Raw genomic sequence first — 16987 nt, forward strand, 5'->3', positions numbered from 1 at the left:
TACTAATTAATGAGATGCTGCTATATGTTTTTCTTTTAGGGAAAACATAAAACAGATAGTAAAACTCCTTGCAAGTGTTCGAGCTTTGGATCATGCTATGTCTGTTGCAAGTGACCACAATGTGAAAGAATTTAAGTCTTTGATTGAAGGAAAATAGATCTGTGAGACTGAAAAACCTATTTGCTTGATTACCATTCCCAATGTGTAAATTTTGTATATATGTAAAGTTTCTTAAACTGTAAAATAGCGATTCTTGTTTTAATACAAAAAACATTATATTCAATACTGTGTCCTTAAATGATATTTCTTCAGAATGAAAGGAATTCAGATTATTTCTAGGAGTCTATGAATGTTTACTGCCTATCATACTTTGTTTACAGAAGTATTTTGTATGGTCATTTAAATTAACCCTCTCAGTTAATTGTCCCCTGTAAACGATGTGTGCAGTGTAAATTGTGTAATTATGCATATATATATTTATACCACCATGGATTTACTTTCACACTGGAAATTTGTGGTGTTTTTCTACAGAGGAAGCCTTTTAACAGCAGAAAATTATCCGGTAGCAAATTGTCTTAGGGAAATTACTACACTGTTGTAACAAAAGGGCTGGCAAGTGACTAAATGTTCATTACCTTTTGGTTAGCGTTGCTATCACTGTAGCTGTGCTGCCTTAACATTGAGAGTTGAGTTGTGGACTTAGTCGTTGAGTGAATGTTGAACTTTTTTCCTTGAATCAGCGTTAGAGTCAAATGTGGGTTTAATGTGAATGCTAAATGATACATGCAACATACTTTCAAATGGAACATAGAAATTTCACTTTTGAGAATAATAAACCCACAACCTAATTGCATGGTTTTGGGCTGACCGTCCTGTCTCATTCATGATTTTACTCCCTGCCCAGCTTGCACATACATGCATTTGAATTTTAGTAGTCTGTCATATTTAAAATCCCACATATGTGAGTTAAATATGCAATAAAGAATACGCCTTGCTGATTAGCCACACCCAGGCAATTTAATATCCATGGTCTTCTATAATGTTTATATCACATTGTAAATATTCAAAGAACTTGTTTTAAAGTTTATGCTTTCTGATTCTGTGATTTTCAAAAGAGGAATTTTTTGGAAATTAAGGACTATCGTTTGATAATTATATATGTAATTAAGCTTTAGCCAAGCATTAAATTAATTTTTAAATATATCCTTTGTTGTATTTTCCTGATGACTAAGTTTGCAGCATTTCAAATGACTAATAAAGTGGGACTATGAGCAGGCCCATGTGTACCCTTGATCAGAACATAATATGCAGAACAGTGTCATGCACTCTTTTTCCTCTGTTAATTTTATCTTATCCCTACATCTTTGTATTAGTTCATTCTCAGGCTGCTATAGGGACATACCCAAGACTAGGTAATTTATGAAGCGGTTTAATTGACTCACAGTTCTGCATGGGTGGGAAGGCCTCAGGAAACTTACAATCATGACGAAAGGCACATCTTCACAGGGTGGCAACAGAAAGAATGAGTGTCGAGGGAAGGGGGAAGCCCCTTATAAAACCATGAGATTTCATGAGAACTCACTAGCAGGAGAACAGCATGGCAGAAACCACCTGCCATGATTCAGCTATCTCCACCTGGTCCTGCCCTTGACATGTGGGGATTATTACAATTCAAGGTGCGACTGGGTTGGGAAACAGCCAAACCAAAACAGTATTCATTCTGGATGAATTTTCTGTTACACCTTACTGGCCTACTAAGTAGAATTAAAGTCAGAACACCTATTCCTCATTTTAAGTAGAATAAAACATATAAACATGTATATGTATCACATGCAGATCATTTAGGCCTTAAACTGCATATTATTTCCAAACCCATTAGACTAATTACTCTGCTTTTAAGAACTCTTAAACTCAGGCTTTTTATCCTATGAAATCTATCAGGCTATAGGTTTCAGAAATGGGTTTGAACATCACACTAGGAATTTGATGTAGGGTACATAAAACCAATGGTTTTTCTATCTCAAGCAGAACATTTTTATTCCTGATATAGCTTAAGGACATTATTTCTTATGAAAGGAATTCTCAAAAGATAAATCCAGAACCATTTTAATAAAGCTGGTTTTACTTTTTAGTTTTTTCTTTTGGAGCAGTCCTCTGAATTAACTCCAAAATAGGTGACAAATGTTTTTGAGAAGGAAAACTATTGAAACAACAGAGTCAAGAGTGACTAGTACTACTGTAGCCAATGATGTTGATGTCTCACCATGTCCCTGTTCTTGCCACTGGTGTCCTCTTGCAAGTACTTGCTCCTCTGCCTGAGGGCTTTTCTTTGGCCTGTGCAACAGGCTGGAGTGTCCTGGAGATACTTCTTGGAACAGATCTCAGCCAAGGGAGGAAAGGAATTGGAGGTTAAATGCCCCAGTGAGTCAGTTGGGGTCCTCTTGGGAGCAGACACTGAGATGGCATTAAATGTACAAGAAGTTTACTGGGGGGGAATGTGTATAAGAGAAAACAGGGGAGCCTGGAGGAGGCTGGGAAAGCTGTCAGGCAGGCAGGTTTCACCTGTGTGAAGGAAGGAGGGAGGGATGAAAGTCTTAGACATTGGTGCAGTTCTAAAGTTTCAGCAGGGCCAACTGGCAGCCCTGACAAGTACAACCAGGGTCTCCTTGCTAATATGAGATCTGAGAGAATTTCATGATCACTAAACCCAATTTGCTAATCTCTCAGGCAGGAAAGCAGATATGGTCCACATTGCCTACAAGAGGTCTTCAGTTGAGTAGAGCCATCGTTGCCTGCAGTGGTAACATTACCAGCATCCAGAATTGGCCAAAAATGGAAAGTGCTAATAATCGTCCTTGAAATCATGAAACCCTTACAAAAATGGTCAAATGTTACAGAGCTGCAATATAAAATAGGAAGCTGTAAGTTGCTACATTGTAGTGGTTGTTTATGGTTATAAGAGCTCTTCTTATCTCTAACATGGTAATACCTGTGTAATAAAGGGAGTCTTGCCATTCACTGATTATGACAAAACATTTGATTTGTTGTTTCAAGTAAATGAAAACGAGAAAAACACTGGCACTACATGTAGGAAGAAAAATTAAATATATCTGAATGTTTGGGAGGTCTTGTACTTTCATAAATGTTTTGAAGACTGCCCTCCAGAACTGAAACTGTCCATGGATATGGGGTTCACAGCTGCTAAGGGCTGCTTCATACTGCCCAAACACAGGCTGAATATTGTTATATGGGATTGATATCGAAGTGCAATGTAGACGGGCCCCTGGCCTGCTTCTGGACTCTAGCCCCCGGTAATTTGTACTGGGTTCCTGTGAGTCCTAACTCCAGAGGCTTAAAGGATACAATCATTCAGTACAATGAGAATCCCTAGCAGATGACTTCTTAGGATCTTGTTAAATATCTTTAGGAAAATATATGAGAAAAGTTTTGACAAAACACTGCAGAAACCATTCTAAGCTACTTTGCAAAAACATTTTGATCATGAAAGCTTACCTTTTACGCGTAACCTTAGTGAAATTGCTGTTGCTTTGTGGGACCCAGAGTCAACTTGAACACCTTGAACACAACTCTAATCTTGAAGGTTGAGCCCTGTTTTTGGCTCCGGCACTTTGATTTCCACAAGAATCCTTGTGTGTCATTAAAATAAACCCCCTTCACTTGATCTCTCTTCAGTTGGTCTCTTGTTCCAAATGAAAACACTTCATTTTTATCTATCACAAGTTTCCTGTTTGCTCTAGTGGCAATTTCCTGTCTATGGTACCTGCAAGTTATTTTTCAGTTTTTTTTTTTCCCCAACAGTGATTCTGCTCTCGAGCTTACTAGTTTTTTATTCATAGGATTTCCATTTTTCTAATTTAAAATCTCATCCTTCACTGGTTACATTGAATTTCTTTAAAGAAAAAGTTAATGCTCTTTGTAACCTACTGTTGTGTTGTCTTTCAAGACCACTGTTTTCTCTTGAACAATGAGCCATTTCTTTCTCAGTCATTGGTGGGGAGTATGGCCAGGTACAACTAGGGTCTGCAGATCCTGCTATACTATACTATATTAGGACCAGGATCTGCAGAGCACTATACTAATTGCTCTGCAGATCCTGATCCTGATATAAAAGTTAGCCTATGTAACCTGAGAAGAAGCTGTTAAAGGTTACTGAATCAGATTGTGACTATTTCCCTGATTTTCCATGTTGTCTAGCATTTTTGACAACAAAAAAAAAGCCAGACAAAAGAGAAAAGCAGGTACTACTACTAATTCACATAGTAATCACCTGTCAAAATTTATAGCCATGCACTTGATATAGTTTTTTAATGTGATTATTTGGGATTATCATTAATCATCTGTAAATACGTAAATTCTTGTATAGTCTGCCTGGGACATACTATTAGGTTGGGCCATATGTTGCCACTATGTGAGGTTTTTTTTTTAAACCTATGGAAATAACAATTCCATGTTTCCACATAATGAATTGCATATTTCAACGAGAGTTACCCATAGGAGAAATAACTTGCTCACAAATCAACATTGAAAATTTAGGGTGTTTGTCTTTAATTTGTTCTATTGGATGTGATATCTGAAACACCTACCTGGGGCTGTCTCTCTCCTGATGGAAAGTCACATCAGCCTTGTGTTGATTTCTTGTAGCTGGTGTTACAAATTACCACAAACTGGGTGGTTTAAAACAACAAAAATATATTTTCTCACAGTTCTGGAGGCCAGAATCAACAGGGCCATGCTCTTTCCGAAGGCTCTAGGCTCAAATCCTTCCTTGCCTCTTCCAACTTCTGACGGCTGCTGACATAGCTTGGCTATTGCCAAGCTCCAATCTCTGCTGCTGTCTTCATATTACTTTCTCTCTCTCTCTCTCTCTCTCTCTCTCTCTCTCTCTCTCTCTCTCTCTCTCGTGTGTGCATGTTTAATTTTCCTCTGCCTCCCTGTTATAAGGACACTTGTGATTGCATCTAGGGCCCTAGAGCCCACCTGGATAATCCAAAATAATCTCAAGACCCTTAATCAAATCTGCAAATTAACCTAAATTAACATTCACAGACAAGGACATCTTTTTGAAGCAGCATTTTTTAGCCTCCCACAGGCTCTTCATTGCTCAGTTTCAAGGGTTGAGTTGGTGTCAGCCTGTCTCTGTAGGCCCTTAGGATCTCACTAAGAAATCTGTGTATGCCACTTAACCTATATTTTAAGTCACCCTACCCCAAAGACATTTCAAGGTCAGTGAAAATTTTTCCAGCTATTGTCAAATGCTGTAACAAAAGTAGAAGTATAAATAGGAAAGAGGGACGAGAAAAAGAAGATAGAACCAGTCAAGCCACTAGTCAAATTGCCTTTATGTTTTTCAAACTCTGGGCATGTCTTTTCATGACTAAAATGAGATGTGGAAAAGCTGTGGCTGTCTAACAATCTAGGAATAAGAGTCTTGCTACCCCCCAGTTTAATTTGAAGAAAGAAGCAGGAATTCCAACCCACAACCCAGAAATTTTGACCTAAATCTCCTTAGTTCCAAATAAAAAGGAACCAGGAATACGCAGAACACCTGTTCCTAAAAGAGCTTAGTACCCATGCTTCACACTGTAAGAAAGGATGCGTTTCTAGTGTAGCCTTACAGACACACAGGCATGGTGGAAAAGATTTTGGGCTTTGGAGTAAGTTAGTTTGGTTCCAGTCCCCAACTCCTCTTGAAACTGAGTGATTTCAGTTGTCATAAAAGGTACCTCTCAAGCAACGCATGTGATATCGACAGTTTTTTTTCTGAGACAGTACTGAGATAGAAACCCCCTCTAGTTCTTACAACGAAATCCAAGAATCTTTGTATTTCTCCTTCATGACTTGAAGTGGCTTCTTTTCTAATAAATTTAGTTCCGTGTCCTGAAACCAGGGTGGGTGCAGCTTCTCTAAAATGGATGAAAAAATCAAGTCACATGACAGGGCCTGAAGAGGGAAATGATTTTTGCAACATAACCAAATTTAAATTCTGCTTTGGCTGTTAAAAACCAGAAGGAGAAGAGGTAAACAAAGAGCAAAGGCAAGTGGAGACAGTTTGAGTGCTGGGTTCTTCAGGTTTTCAATTCCTTTCTGCCCTGTTGGCTTTGACTTCATTCTCATACTTATTAGGTCTATTCAATGGAAGCAGAAATAAATCTATGGGACACGCTGATATTAGCCAGGAAGCACGATTTGTTGAAAAATGAGGATGCGATAAAAGGGTCAGGTGCCTTTAGTCACTAAATTCCACAGTTGGCAAAAGCTATTCATCCATCAGTGACAACCACAGCTGTAGTGGCCTCCCTACAGCCATGTTTTGTTGGACTCAGCCTTGAGATCCTGGTTTGTGACTTCCCACTCTCCATCGTATACACCTGAACACTCTTCGATAGCACCCTGTGAGCTCCAGAACACACAAGAAAAGGCACCGAACAGAACTGTCCCAGAGCAGGCATTAGTTTTTCTTCTGCTACCTACCCCGACACTCAGACTAGGAACTCGGTGCCATTTGCTGGGCTGTCGACACCATGGACAGCTCTTCAGGCGCCACCTAGTTGGCTAGGCGAGCCGACCATACCGAGCCCTCCCTCCTCTCCCGTCAGGCCGGTGGGGGCGGCAGGGGGTGGTCCTGACGCCCAGCTTGGGGAGCAGCAATACGCAGCCCCCCAAGCTTTTCTCCTGAGTCCCTCCCCGGCGCTCACGCTCTGAAGAGCCCACGCAAAGGGACCAAAGAGGCCAGATCTTCCCTCTCCTTGCACCCCCGGCGGTGGGATCGCAGCTCGGCCTGGGGGCGGCAGCAGGAGGCGAAGGTCGCTGGAGACTGAGGCTCTGGCCGCCCGCTGGTGCCCGGCCTGGCCGGTAGGCGCAGAGTGGGCGTGATCTCTCTCCTGACGCCCCGCCCCTTCCCTCGTGAGGGGCGGATCTTCCGCCCGCTGCCGCGGCGCAATGCGGAAGAGATGGGCCTGCTGGAGCGGAAGTGACGCTTCTGGAGGCAGTGGCGGCGGCTGCGGGAGAAGGAGGAGGAGGAGCCGGAGGAAGGGGTGAGCAAGCCGGCGGGGGGCGGGGAGCGGCCGCGGCCAGACCCACCGGCAGCCGGGCGGGCGGACGCCTCCAAGACCAGCCTCTGCCTCCGCAGCCTCAGCGGGAGCGGTGAGGGGCGACCGCGAGCAGCCGGGGTGCGGGAGAGCGGGCGCGGTTGTGAGGAGACCACGGGTTGTGTGCAGGGCGCCGCGTCAGGCTGGGGGCTGGTGACAGCGGCTGTCAGCCTGCCCGCGGGAACGAACTGAATCCGCCTGGGCGCCGGGTCATCTCTTCTGGCGCATAAATGGAGGGTTTGGGCTTCTCGGCTCTTCAGTCTTTCTGAGAAGGAGCCGTTTTCCCGGGCAGTCGACTTCCCGGGACCCCGAGGAGCCCCAGTCGGGTCGGTGCCCCGAGTCATGACTCTTCCCGGGTGGCCATTCGTATTTTTCGGCCCCGCCTGCCGTCCCCCGAGCCGACGGTAGCCCGGGGCAGGGGAGGCGGTGGTAACCTGTGCTGTTTCCCTTGCCCTTCGTCGCCACCCCCGGGAGAGCCTGTCGCGTAGAATAATCCTTTTCCTCCTCCTGCCCCCTAAGGAGCTTTGAACCAGCCTTGTCACCCTTCCCTCCCACCTCCGCTCCTTTCCCCTCGAAGGAACTGCTTGAAGTTTCCAAATCGGTTCCCTTTCAACGTAGTGACAGATCTTGAAGCAGGAAGCTGATAAACAACTCCGAACGAAATACGCTCAAAATTTTTCCTTTCAGTAAGCATAAATTAAACGGGAAACTCAACCAAACCGTTGATGGACTTACAGTGCTAAAACCTTGTCTTGCCTTGGTATGAGAATTGGTAGCTTTTCCTCTTGCTTTTTGGTAAAATTAAGTGACGACTTATCTTTTGGAATAAGCCATTTTCTCCCTGAGCTGTCTGTTTTTTCCCCACCCCAACCCCCCATCAAAACCTGGCAGGGAGGGACTTTTGGATGCTTTGCAGTCCTTGCTGCAGAAGGAAACATCAGCTTCATTTGCTTTGCTTTGCTTGGTTTCCACAGGGCTGCCTCCGAAGAAAGGAGAATGGCGTTCAGTAAAGGATTCCGGATCTATCACAAATTGGATCCCCCACCTTTCAGCCTCATAGTGGAAACTAGGCATAAGGAAGAATGTCTCATGTTCGAGTCTGGGGCCGTCGCTGTGCTCTGTAAGTCATCTGTTAGAGCCCAATTTATCATGGTCTCTGCTTTGATTTGAAATAATTCAGATGCAACCATTTTTAGAAAAGAGCCCAACAACCCTTTCGCTGTATTTCCTCTAGCAGATTATGCTTGTATTTCCTTTTAATCAAACTTATTTTCCTGTAAACTTTTTGTTAACAGGTTTTTGTTGAGGGGGGGTGCAGGACGATGCCAGTTTTGGTGCAGGATTTTGCTTTCTTGGGTTCTGCTGCTGCTTCTAAAAGTAAATTTTTTTTCCAAAGAAATATTGTTGCAGTTTGTATCATAGATCACATAAACCCATACGATGTCTTGCTTGACATATTTACTGGTAGGTCAGTTATAGTAGTAGGTATTTTCTAATGTTATCCAATATTGTTGGAGTATTTATGTTATGGCCGTTATGTTTTCATTAAGGGAATTGTAAACAACCTCTAGATTTTCATGTGAGATTCATGATTGATTTTGTATTATTTTAAAAAGTATTTTGATAGTCTAATTTAAAGAAAAGGACTATTGTACCACAATAAAAATATATTAGTAAGATCTGAGTTATTTTAGGGGCAGATGGATGAAATTAAAATTAATTTGAATACTATGTTTCTTTCTTAATGTAAGATATGCCAGGTGTGGAGGCTCATGCCTGTAGTGCTAGCACTTTAGGAGGCCAAGGGGGACAGATCGCTTGAGGCAGGGAGTTTGAGACCAGTCTTGGCAGCGTGGTGAAACCCTTTCTGTACAAAAAATACAAAAATTAGTCCGGTCTCGTCGTGTGCACCTTTAGTCCCGGCTACTCAGGAGGCTGAGTTGGGCGGATTGATTGAGTCTGGAAGGTCGAGACTGCAGTGAGCCTTGATCTCGCCGCTGCCCTCCAGCTTGGGCATCACAGTGAGACCCTGTTTCAAAAATTAAAAAGAAAAAAAAAGTATATGATTATATATATATGAATTAGGCAGATAATCCTAGTGTTAGGATTAGTTTAGTTACTGATTATATCCTTATAAATTAAAAATAGTGTTTGAAAGGCATACTTACAAATATAAGCCCTTAAATATCTTAAACTACTAAGCTTTCTCCAGCCTCAGTAAATGAAGAGCTTAAGACCACACTGTTTGCATATAGAGTATTAATGTCAGTTAAAGTGTTAACTTGACTAAAATAGTACAATTGCATCTGATGGGGAAAAAGATAGTGACATAACGAAAAGAAGCAAAGAACAGTGTATAAGAAATATATATTTGGTACATAAGTTTTTGAATGAAGGAGAAGGGGCTCTAGTTCTAAGAAATAAGTATAAATAATATTGACTATACTCAATCAGTATGGGCGTAATTACTTCAAGTTGTTTTTTGGATTTAAATCAAACTGTACCTTAGTACAGTATTAATTTCCATTGCATATATTTTTATACAAGTGTAATTCTTATACTGAGGAATTCTTAATAAAAATATTTGGGCCGGGCGCGGTGGCTCAAGCCTGTAATCCCAGCACTTTGGGAGGCCGAGACAGGCGGATCACAAGGTCAGGAGATCGAGACCATCCTGGCGAACACGGTGAAACCCCGTCTCTACTAAAAATACATAAAAAACTAGCCGGGCGAGGTGGCGGGCGCCTGTAGTCCCAGCTACTTGGGAGGCTGAGGCAGGAGAATGGAGTAAACCCGGGAGGCGGAGCTTGCAGTGAGCTGAGATCCGGCCACTGCACTCCAGCCTGGGCGACAGAGCGAGACTCCGTCTCAAAACAAAACAAAACAAAAAAAAAAAAAAAAAAATTGGCGGGGGGGCGAATGTTTGCTTTCCTATGGGAAGCATTTTTCAGCTGCTTGTGTTTTTTGATGACATTACCTGACTTACTAATCTTGTATAAATTCTAAATGTGTCTTTATGATTACTCATAACAGCAAGTCACATTATCAGCTGCAAACTGTGTATTACTTATAGTTTTTAGAATTATTGCTATACTTTACTCCAATGTTAGGAAACCTAAGAATAATCATATTTCCAAAACCTCCAGCAGCCATCTTTTATGCCAAATAATGGTTTGTTTTTGCCAAAAGGCCCTAAAACATTTATTTTGGCATTAATGTGCATTCTAAGGAGAATGAATATTAAAATATTGTCTAAACTATTCTGTTTGCATTAGATTTAGACTATGTGAGTAATTCAGAAAAAAAAATGTTGGAATATTGCCTCTTTCTATAAAGCTAACATAAATGGATGTCTAATCTCTTGGAATGTCATTATCTTTCCTACTATAAACTTTACAGTAATACTTTCTTAAGTCATTTGTCTTTTAAAATTAATTTGGCCTTCATTTTGGAGTGATACCAAGGTTTGTATTGTGCTGTACAGTGTTCACTTTTAAAATCTTCACACTTTAAAAATACCTATTGTATTCAGAAGCTGTGCTTGGAAAATATCAATGTGTTCTCTTCATCTTCAAAAATCCCAGCTCCCTGAATTTCAGTGCATTCTGCATATTCATCTACCTGTAGAATCTTCTAAAATCATGTTTTGTTTGTTTGTTTTTTGAGACAGGGTCTCACTCTGTTGCCCAGGCTGGAGCACAGTGGCGTGATCTCGGCTCACTGCAACCTCCGCTTCCTGGGTTCAAGTGGTTCTCCCGCCTCAGCCTCCCAAGTAGCTGGAATTACAGGCATGCGCCACCACGCCTAGCTAATTTTTGTATTTTTAGTAGAGACTGGGTTTCACCATGGGCCAGGCTGGTCTTGAACTCCTGACCCTAGGTGATTCGCCTGCCTCAGCCTCCCAAAGTGCTGGGATTACAGGCATGAGCCACTGTGCCTGGCCCTAAAATCATTTTTTATAGTAAAGCAAAGTGTAACCCTGTTTTTCACCAAGATTAAGTTTATTTTCCTCAACCTGTTATTTGTCCAGTGTTGATCTCCTTTAAGGAGATCTGGTGTTTCCTCAGTGCCTTCCCAAGCACCATGCTTTTTTCAGCTTCATTATACTGTTGCTTTTTACACCTTCTTCCTCCAAGACTGTTAGAGTGCTGCTTCTCTAATCTGAGCCTGTCAGTCCCACTGAGGTCCTCCTCGGGTCTTCTTCCTTCGTAAGACTCTGCCCCAATCACTCCAGCTCACCTTTATCTCTGCCTTCCCTTCATTTCTCTAGAACTTACTCTGTATCACAAGGTGCATACTTTGTTTTCGTTTTTATTTTTTGAGACAGGATCTTGTTCTGTCACCCAGTCTGGAGTGCAGTGGCATGATCACGGCTCACTGTAATTGAACTCCCGGGAACTCCCGGGCTCAGTTGATCCTTCTGCCTCAGCCTCCTGAGTAGCTGGGACTATAGGCGCACACCACTATGCCCAGATAATTTTTTTTTTTTTTTTTGTAATTTTTTGTAGATACGGGGTTTCGCCATGTTGACCTGCTGATCTCAAACTCCTGGGTTCATGGTCTCTACCTGCCTCAGGCTCCCAAAGTGTTGGGATTACAGGTGTGAGCCACTGCTCCCAGCCAAGACGCATACTTCTTATGTGCTGGTTTTATTGCTGTCTAAATGCTCATATGTAGGTGTTTTTCTTGGAAATAGGTGGTGGAAGTGACCTTAGCAGGACTTGGTCTTTATGTACCCAAAGTTCCTAATTTCAAGTCTCTACTTGCCCTGGCTTTACTTTAAAGAGTAAATTTTAAACGGACATTTTAATCAGCGTACAGTGTTGAGGATTAGCAATCACTTAATTTTCTTGGCTTATGCTGAAGTGTCATGAGATACCAAACATGAAACTTTATCTTTCATGTTATTAGCACATACCAAAAGGTTGCAAGTAAAAATACAATGAAAATAGTCTCAGACCATGGATCCCCTTAGGGACCCGAGTGTTCACTAATGCAGCCTCAAGACTGTCTTTATGTTGATAGGATTCTAAGCTTAAATCGGTCATGATGTTATGACATTATCAGTGTTATAGTCACCTGGGCAGCTTTTACAAATACTGGTGTCTGGGCTCCAGCCCCCTGGATGTTCTGATATAATTAGATAGTGATGCTCATTTCTGAGCAAAGTGTATATAGGCCTTTCTGTGATAGATTAGGGGATTGCTTTTTTTTTTTTTGGCTTGCAGATTTCATCCAAAATAACCATGTTTCCAGAATTTTAATGCTGTTGTCTTTTGTGGGGCTACTAAGTAGTTTTCTTAAAACTCTCAGGCTGAACCAAGTGCCAATATTCTTGTAGCACTTTGAGTATAGTGCCTTCATATCATGGGGAAATGTGCTCAGGTTCTGTGTCTGGATGCCGCGCTTCTTGAGGAAAAGGCCCGTGTGTCTTAGTAATATTTGCAGTCTTAGTGCTTAGTGTAGTGTTTTACTCATACTTGAAGAAAATGTGATTATTAAATGAATGACAGTAAGGGAAAGACTAACCTAGATTACAAAGTTGATAAACATGCAGTTATTATGTTTGAAAATATGAGGTATTTTTCTGTATATTTTTGTTGTTGTTGTTGTTGTTGTTTGAGCAGAGTCTTGCTCTGTCGCTGAGGCTGGAGTGCAGTGTTATGATCTCAGTGCGCTACAACCTCCGCCTCCTGGGTTCAAGTGATTCTCGTGTCTCAGCTTCCTGAGTAGCTGGGACTACAGGTGCACACCACCATGCCCAGCTAAGTTTTGTATTTTTAGTAGAGATGAGGCTTCACCATGTTGGCCAGGCTGATCTGAACTCCTGAACTCAAGTGATCCACCTGCCTTGGCCTCCCAAATTGCTGGGATTATAGGCATGAGCCACCAAGCCCAGCCTATAACACTTATTTCATATACATACATAGATACATACATACACACACACACACACACATATATATATAACATTTATTTTTTCTTTGAGATGGAGTATTTTTTTTTTCTTTGAGATGGAGTTTCATTCTTATTGCCCAGGCTGGAGTGCAATGGCGCGATCTTGGCTCATCGCGACCTCCGCCTCCCGGGTTCAAGTGATTCTCTTGCCTCAGCCTCCCAGGTACTTAGCTGGGATTACAGGCATGCACCACTATACCCAGCTAATTTTGTATTTTTAGTTGAGACAGGATTTCTCCATGTTGGTCAGACTGGTCTCGAACTCCCGACCTCAGGTGATCCGCCCACCTTGGCCTCCCAAAGTGCTGGGATTACAGGCATGAGCCATCGCGCCTGGCCTATTTCCTATATTTTTAAGAATTGTTATCTGACTGAACTGCTGATATAAAAGACATATATTACACATTATTTAGATTTGTTATTGACAAATTCTATTGGAAATAACTATTACCCAGATTATTAAGGTTCTTCTGAAATGCCAATTTGAAATGTCTGTGATAAATGTTATTTATTATTTCTGTAAGTACTATTAATTTGTTTCAAAATTACTTTTTTTTTTCCCCCAAGATGGAGTCTTGCTCTGTCACCCAAACTGGAGTGCAGTAGTGCTATCTCGGCTCACTGCAGCCTCCACCTCCTGGGTTCAAGCAGTTCTCCTGCCTCAGCCTCCCAAGTAGCTGGGACCACAGTCGTCCGCCACCACACCTGGCTAATTTTTCTGTATTTTTAGTAGAGACGGGGTTTCACCATGTTGGCCAGGCTGGTCTCGAACTCCTGACCTCGTGATCCACCCACCTCAGCTTCCCAAAGTGCTGAGAATATAGATGTGAGCCACCACGCCAGGCCCTCAAAGTTACCTGTTTAAAATAGAAAATAATTTCATTATTTATTTCTTCTGTTGCATTTATTTATTTAAAACACCTTCTAAAAAGTTCTTACCCTTAGATAACAGTTAATATGTTTTTTAGTAGTGTACCCATTTTTAGCATTACTCAGTTTTGAAAAGTATTTGTACAGCAAATGTTTGATTAAATTGCAATTCGATGTCTTTGGAATAGTGGGTCAGTGTAGCAGGTGAGCTCTGTGACTAGTTTGCTGCATCTACCAGTTTAAGCGGCTTGTGTGATGGTTAGCAAGTTATAAATAGGTACATATTTTTTTCCTGGAAACAGTTTATTAAGAGATAAAAGATGTCTCTCAGCTTTGTGTACAATTCATTATTCTTAGTCTTTCTACAGTTTACACACACACACACAAAGACTGTCACAGGAGAAGGACAAGCCATCAGTCCGACATACATGCGTTACATTTACAGTCTCAGTGTTCTACAGCCCATCTCAGGCTTCAATAAAGTGAATGATTCATTTCATAATTATGTCCTAAATAGAAGATGGAGTAAAGAAAAGGTCAACATATGGGAAATGGAGGATAACTGTAAAAACAGAAGTCACGTAAAAGATGGGGATGTGAGGTGACGCCATGGATTCCTAACTCTTAAAATTAAAACTTTTGCTCTTTTCCATATTACATGCTAACATGGGAGTAAGGATGAATTGCTTTTATCTGTCTAGTGGTAAAATTATTTTCAGACTTTTCAAGTAGCATAATTTGAGTCAGATTAGGACTCAAATCATGCATTTTATAAATAGCAAGGCCATATCACTGGACCTGGTTTTCCTCCAGGTTGTCCATATGAGATTCTTTGTCTACCTAATTTTTTCTTACAATGTAAGTCATAATACTATATATAATACTAAATATAAGTCATAATACTATAGGATAATATTCTGAGATCTTTATTACAGAATTCGAAATAATCCTCTCTTTTCTATAAAACTGCATAGTTAAAGGACTAATCATAGTGAAATGATAATGGCTACCACTTACTGGAAGCTTATTCTGCCAGTCACAACATTAAGCCAGAGGTTTTTAAACTTCATTGTTTTATGGTGACCTTATTATCTCATTAAGTTTTTTTTTTTTTTCAAGAGACTTTCGCTCTTGTTGCCCAGGCTGGAGTGCAGTGGTGTGATCTCGGCTCACCACAACCTCTGCTTCCCGGGTTCAAGCAGTTCTCCTGCTTCAGCCTCGCAAGTAGCTGGGATTACAGGCATGTGGCACCACGCCCGGCGAATTTTGAATTTTTAGTAGAGACGGGGTTTCTCCATGTTGGTCAGGCTGGTCTTGAACTCCTGACCTCAGGTGATCCGCCCGCCTCGGCCTTCCAAAGTCCTGGGATTACAGGTGTGAGCCACTGCGCCTGGCCTCGTTAAGTTTTTCACAACACCCCTCTGCCACAGACAATACTTAATAGTTCTGTTTATTAAATAGTTAGGTCCAATAAATATGTGTGTCCCAACAACTTTTATAGCTGTTCAAAAAAAAAAATGCAGAAAAAAATAGAAAATTTATTTTCTTCATAAATAACCACAGTTTACTAATGAGATGTGTGTGCTTGTTGAGCACTGAGCACTGAATAGCTTTTCTTTTTTTCTTTTTTCTTTTTCTTTTTTTTTTTTTTTTTTAAGATGGAGTTTTACTCTTGTCACCCAGGCTGGAGTGCAATGGCACGGTCTCAGCTCATTGCACCCTCTGCCTCTGGGTTCAAGCAATTCTCCTGCCTCAGCCTCTTGAGTAGCTGGGATTACAGGCACCTGCTACCACGCCTGGCTAATTTTTGTATTTTTAGTAGAGATGGGGTTTCACCATGTTGGCCAGGCTGGTCTTGAACTCCTGACCTCAGGTGATCTGCCCACCATGGCTTCCCAAAGTTCTGGGATTACAGGCATGAGCCACTGCTCCCAGCCTGAATAGCTTTCAAACCTTGGAACAGATTGAACATTGCCATCCTCATTTCCTGTTCCACATTGATTTTCAGGTGACACTTGCTTTTATCACAGCAGCCAGCAAAAACCCAGTTTCACTAATATATATCATCCAAGGAATGCACTGCAATCTAATATGACAACTCTGAAGCACCTCAGGTTAATAGTTTGGCTGGTTTCCAGCATGTGTTGAGAATCTCAGTGTTTCCTTCTGTTTAAAATATGCAGCTTTCCTGGGAGTTTGCTATAGTGCTGTGGGGCATCTTAGCACAGAGTTTAGGAGATGTGGCATTTGACACAATTTTTTTCATTCAGTTCAGATTGTGCTTTTATCCGTGTTTCAGAGATTTGGAAACTGAGGAATGGAAAGATAACTGCTGTAATGACATAGTCCTACCATTTAATTTTTTTACTGTAATTATTGTTTGTGCTGTTGTGAAGCTATTGTATTACTGTATATTGTGTGGCTATTATTTTCAGGGGTGGGGAATGAAGCGTGAAAAGAAGGGAAGGCGTTAAGGTTAAGGGTGTAATTGGTAGCATTTTCTAATGAAGGAACTGTACACTTGTGTTTTTCCCTACAAACTATTAATATGTTAGTATATTAGAGGAGAAAGTATGGTTTAATTTACAGTAAAGTCATTAAAAACAAAGTTTCTTTCCTGGGCCAAGTTAAATGTCAGGTTCTAGAATTTTGGATAAATGTAGTAGGTGGTAATGCCAAACAGTGTGTATAGTTTGTTTTTTTTTAATTGCCAAATGCTGTCAGCATGATTGCCCTTTAGATAAGTTGCAGTGTCCTGTCTCTTTTTAAGAAAAATTTGCAAGTTGAGGGAAGAAGTGACTTTTTATAGTTGACTTTTTCAGCAGAGAAATCATGAAATTTAGACTTGTTGGATATCACTTTATGTTAGGGTTGCAAAAATTCATTTTCTTTTTATAAATACTTTTGGAAGGTGCATATTTTTTTTCTTATGTGCCCCTGTAGTCTGAGGAATGTACATATTTAATAGAAAGTAACTTAAATGTCAACTCTTTAAAAAGAAAATCAACTGAACTTTTAAATTCTGGGTTGGTAGTAGGATTAACCTAGGG

The 16987-nt window shown here is 41.2% G+C and overlaps 2 protein-coding genes and 1 non-coding gene across 29 annotated transcripts in view; 2 read left to right on the forward strand and 1 right to left on the reverse strand.

The window, feature by feature from the left end:
• Positions 1-1201, forward strand: part of PAXBP1 (PAX3 and PAX7 binding protein 1) — a 37640-nt gene extending 36439 nt beyond the window's left edge. The window contains exon 18 of the mRNA XM_001094648.5: positions 40-1201. Within this exon, the coding sequence (XP_001094648.2) occupies positions 40-157 (118 nt within the window). The 3' untranslated portion in view covers positions 158-1201. The remainder of the gene's footprint in view (positions 1-39) is intronic.
• A 2865-nt stretch (positions 1202-4066) lies between these two features.
• On the reverse strand, positions 4067-4124 carry MIR7185 (microRNA mir-7185). The gene has a single exon (NR_128368.1). It is a non-coding gene; the product is annotated as a microRNA mir-7185 (primary transcript).
• A 1224-nt stretch (positions 4125-5348) lies between these two features.
• Positions 5349-16987, forward strand: part of SYNJ1 (synaptojanin 1) — a 104069-nt gene continuing 92430 nt past the window's right edge. For 13 of the 27 annotated variants that reach the window (XM_028845358.2, XM_028845360.2, XM_077995823.1 and 10 more), the window contains exons 1-2: positions 5349-7055; positions 8084-8229. In XM_028845358.2, the coding sequence (XP_028701191.2) occupies positions 6961-7055; positions 8084-8229 (241 nt within the window). In that variant the 5' untranslated portion in view covers positions 5349-6960. Of the gene's footprint in view, positions 7191-8083; positions 8230-16987 lie in introns of all 27 variants that reach the window. The other 14 variants (XM_077995825.1, XM_015133008.3, XM_077995830.1 and 11 more) reach the window with 2 other exon arrangements.

This window comes from Macaca mulatta, chromosome 3 (assembly GCF_049350105.2).
Source record: "Macaca mulatta isolate MMU2019108-1 chromosome 3, T2T-MMU8v2.0, whole genome shotgun sequence".
In the NCBI taxonomy this organism is placed as follows: domain Eukaryota; kingdom Metazoa; phylum Chordata; class Mammalia; order Primates; family Cercopithecidae; genus Macaca; species Macaca mulatta.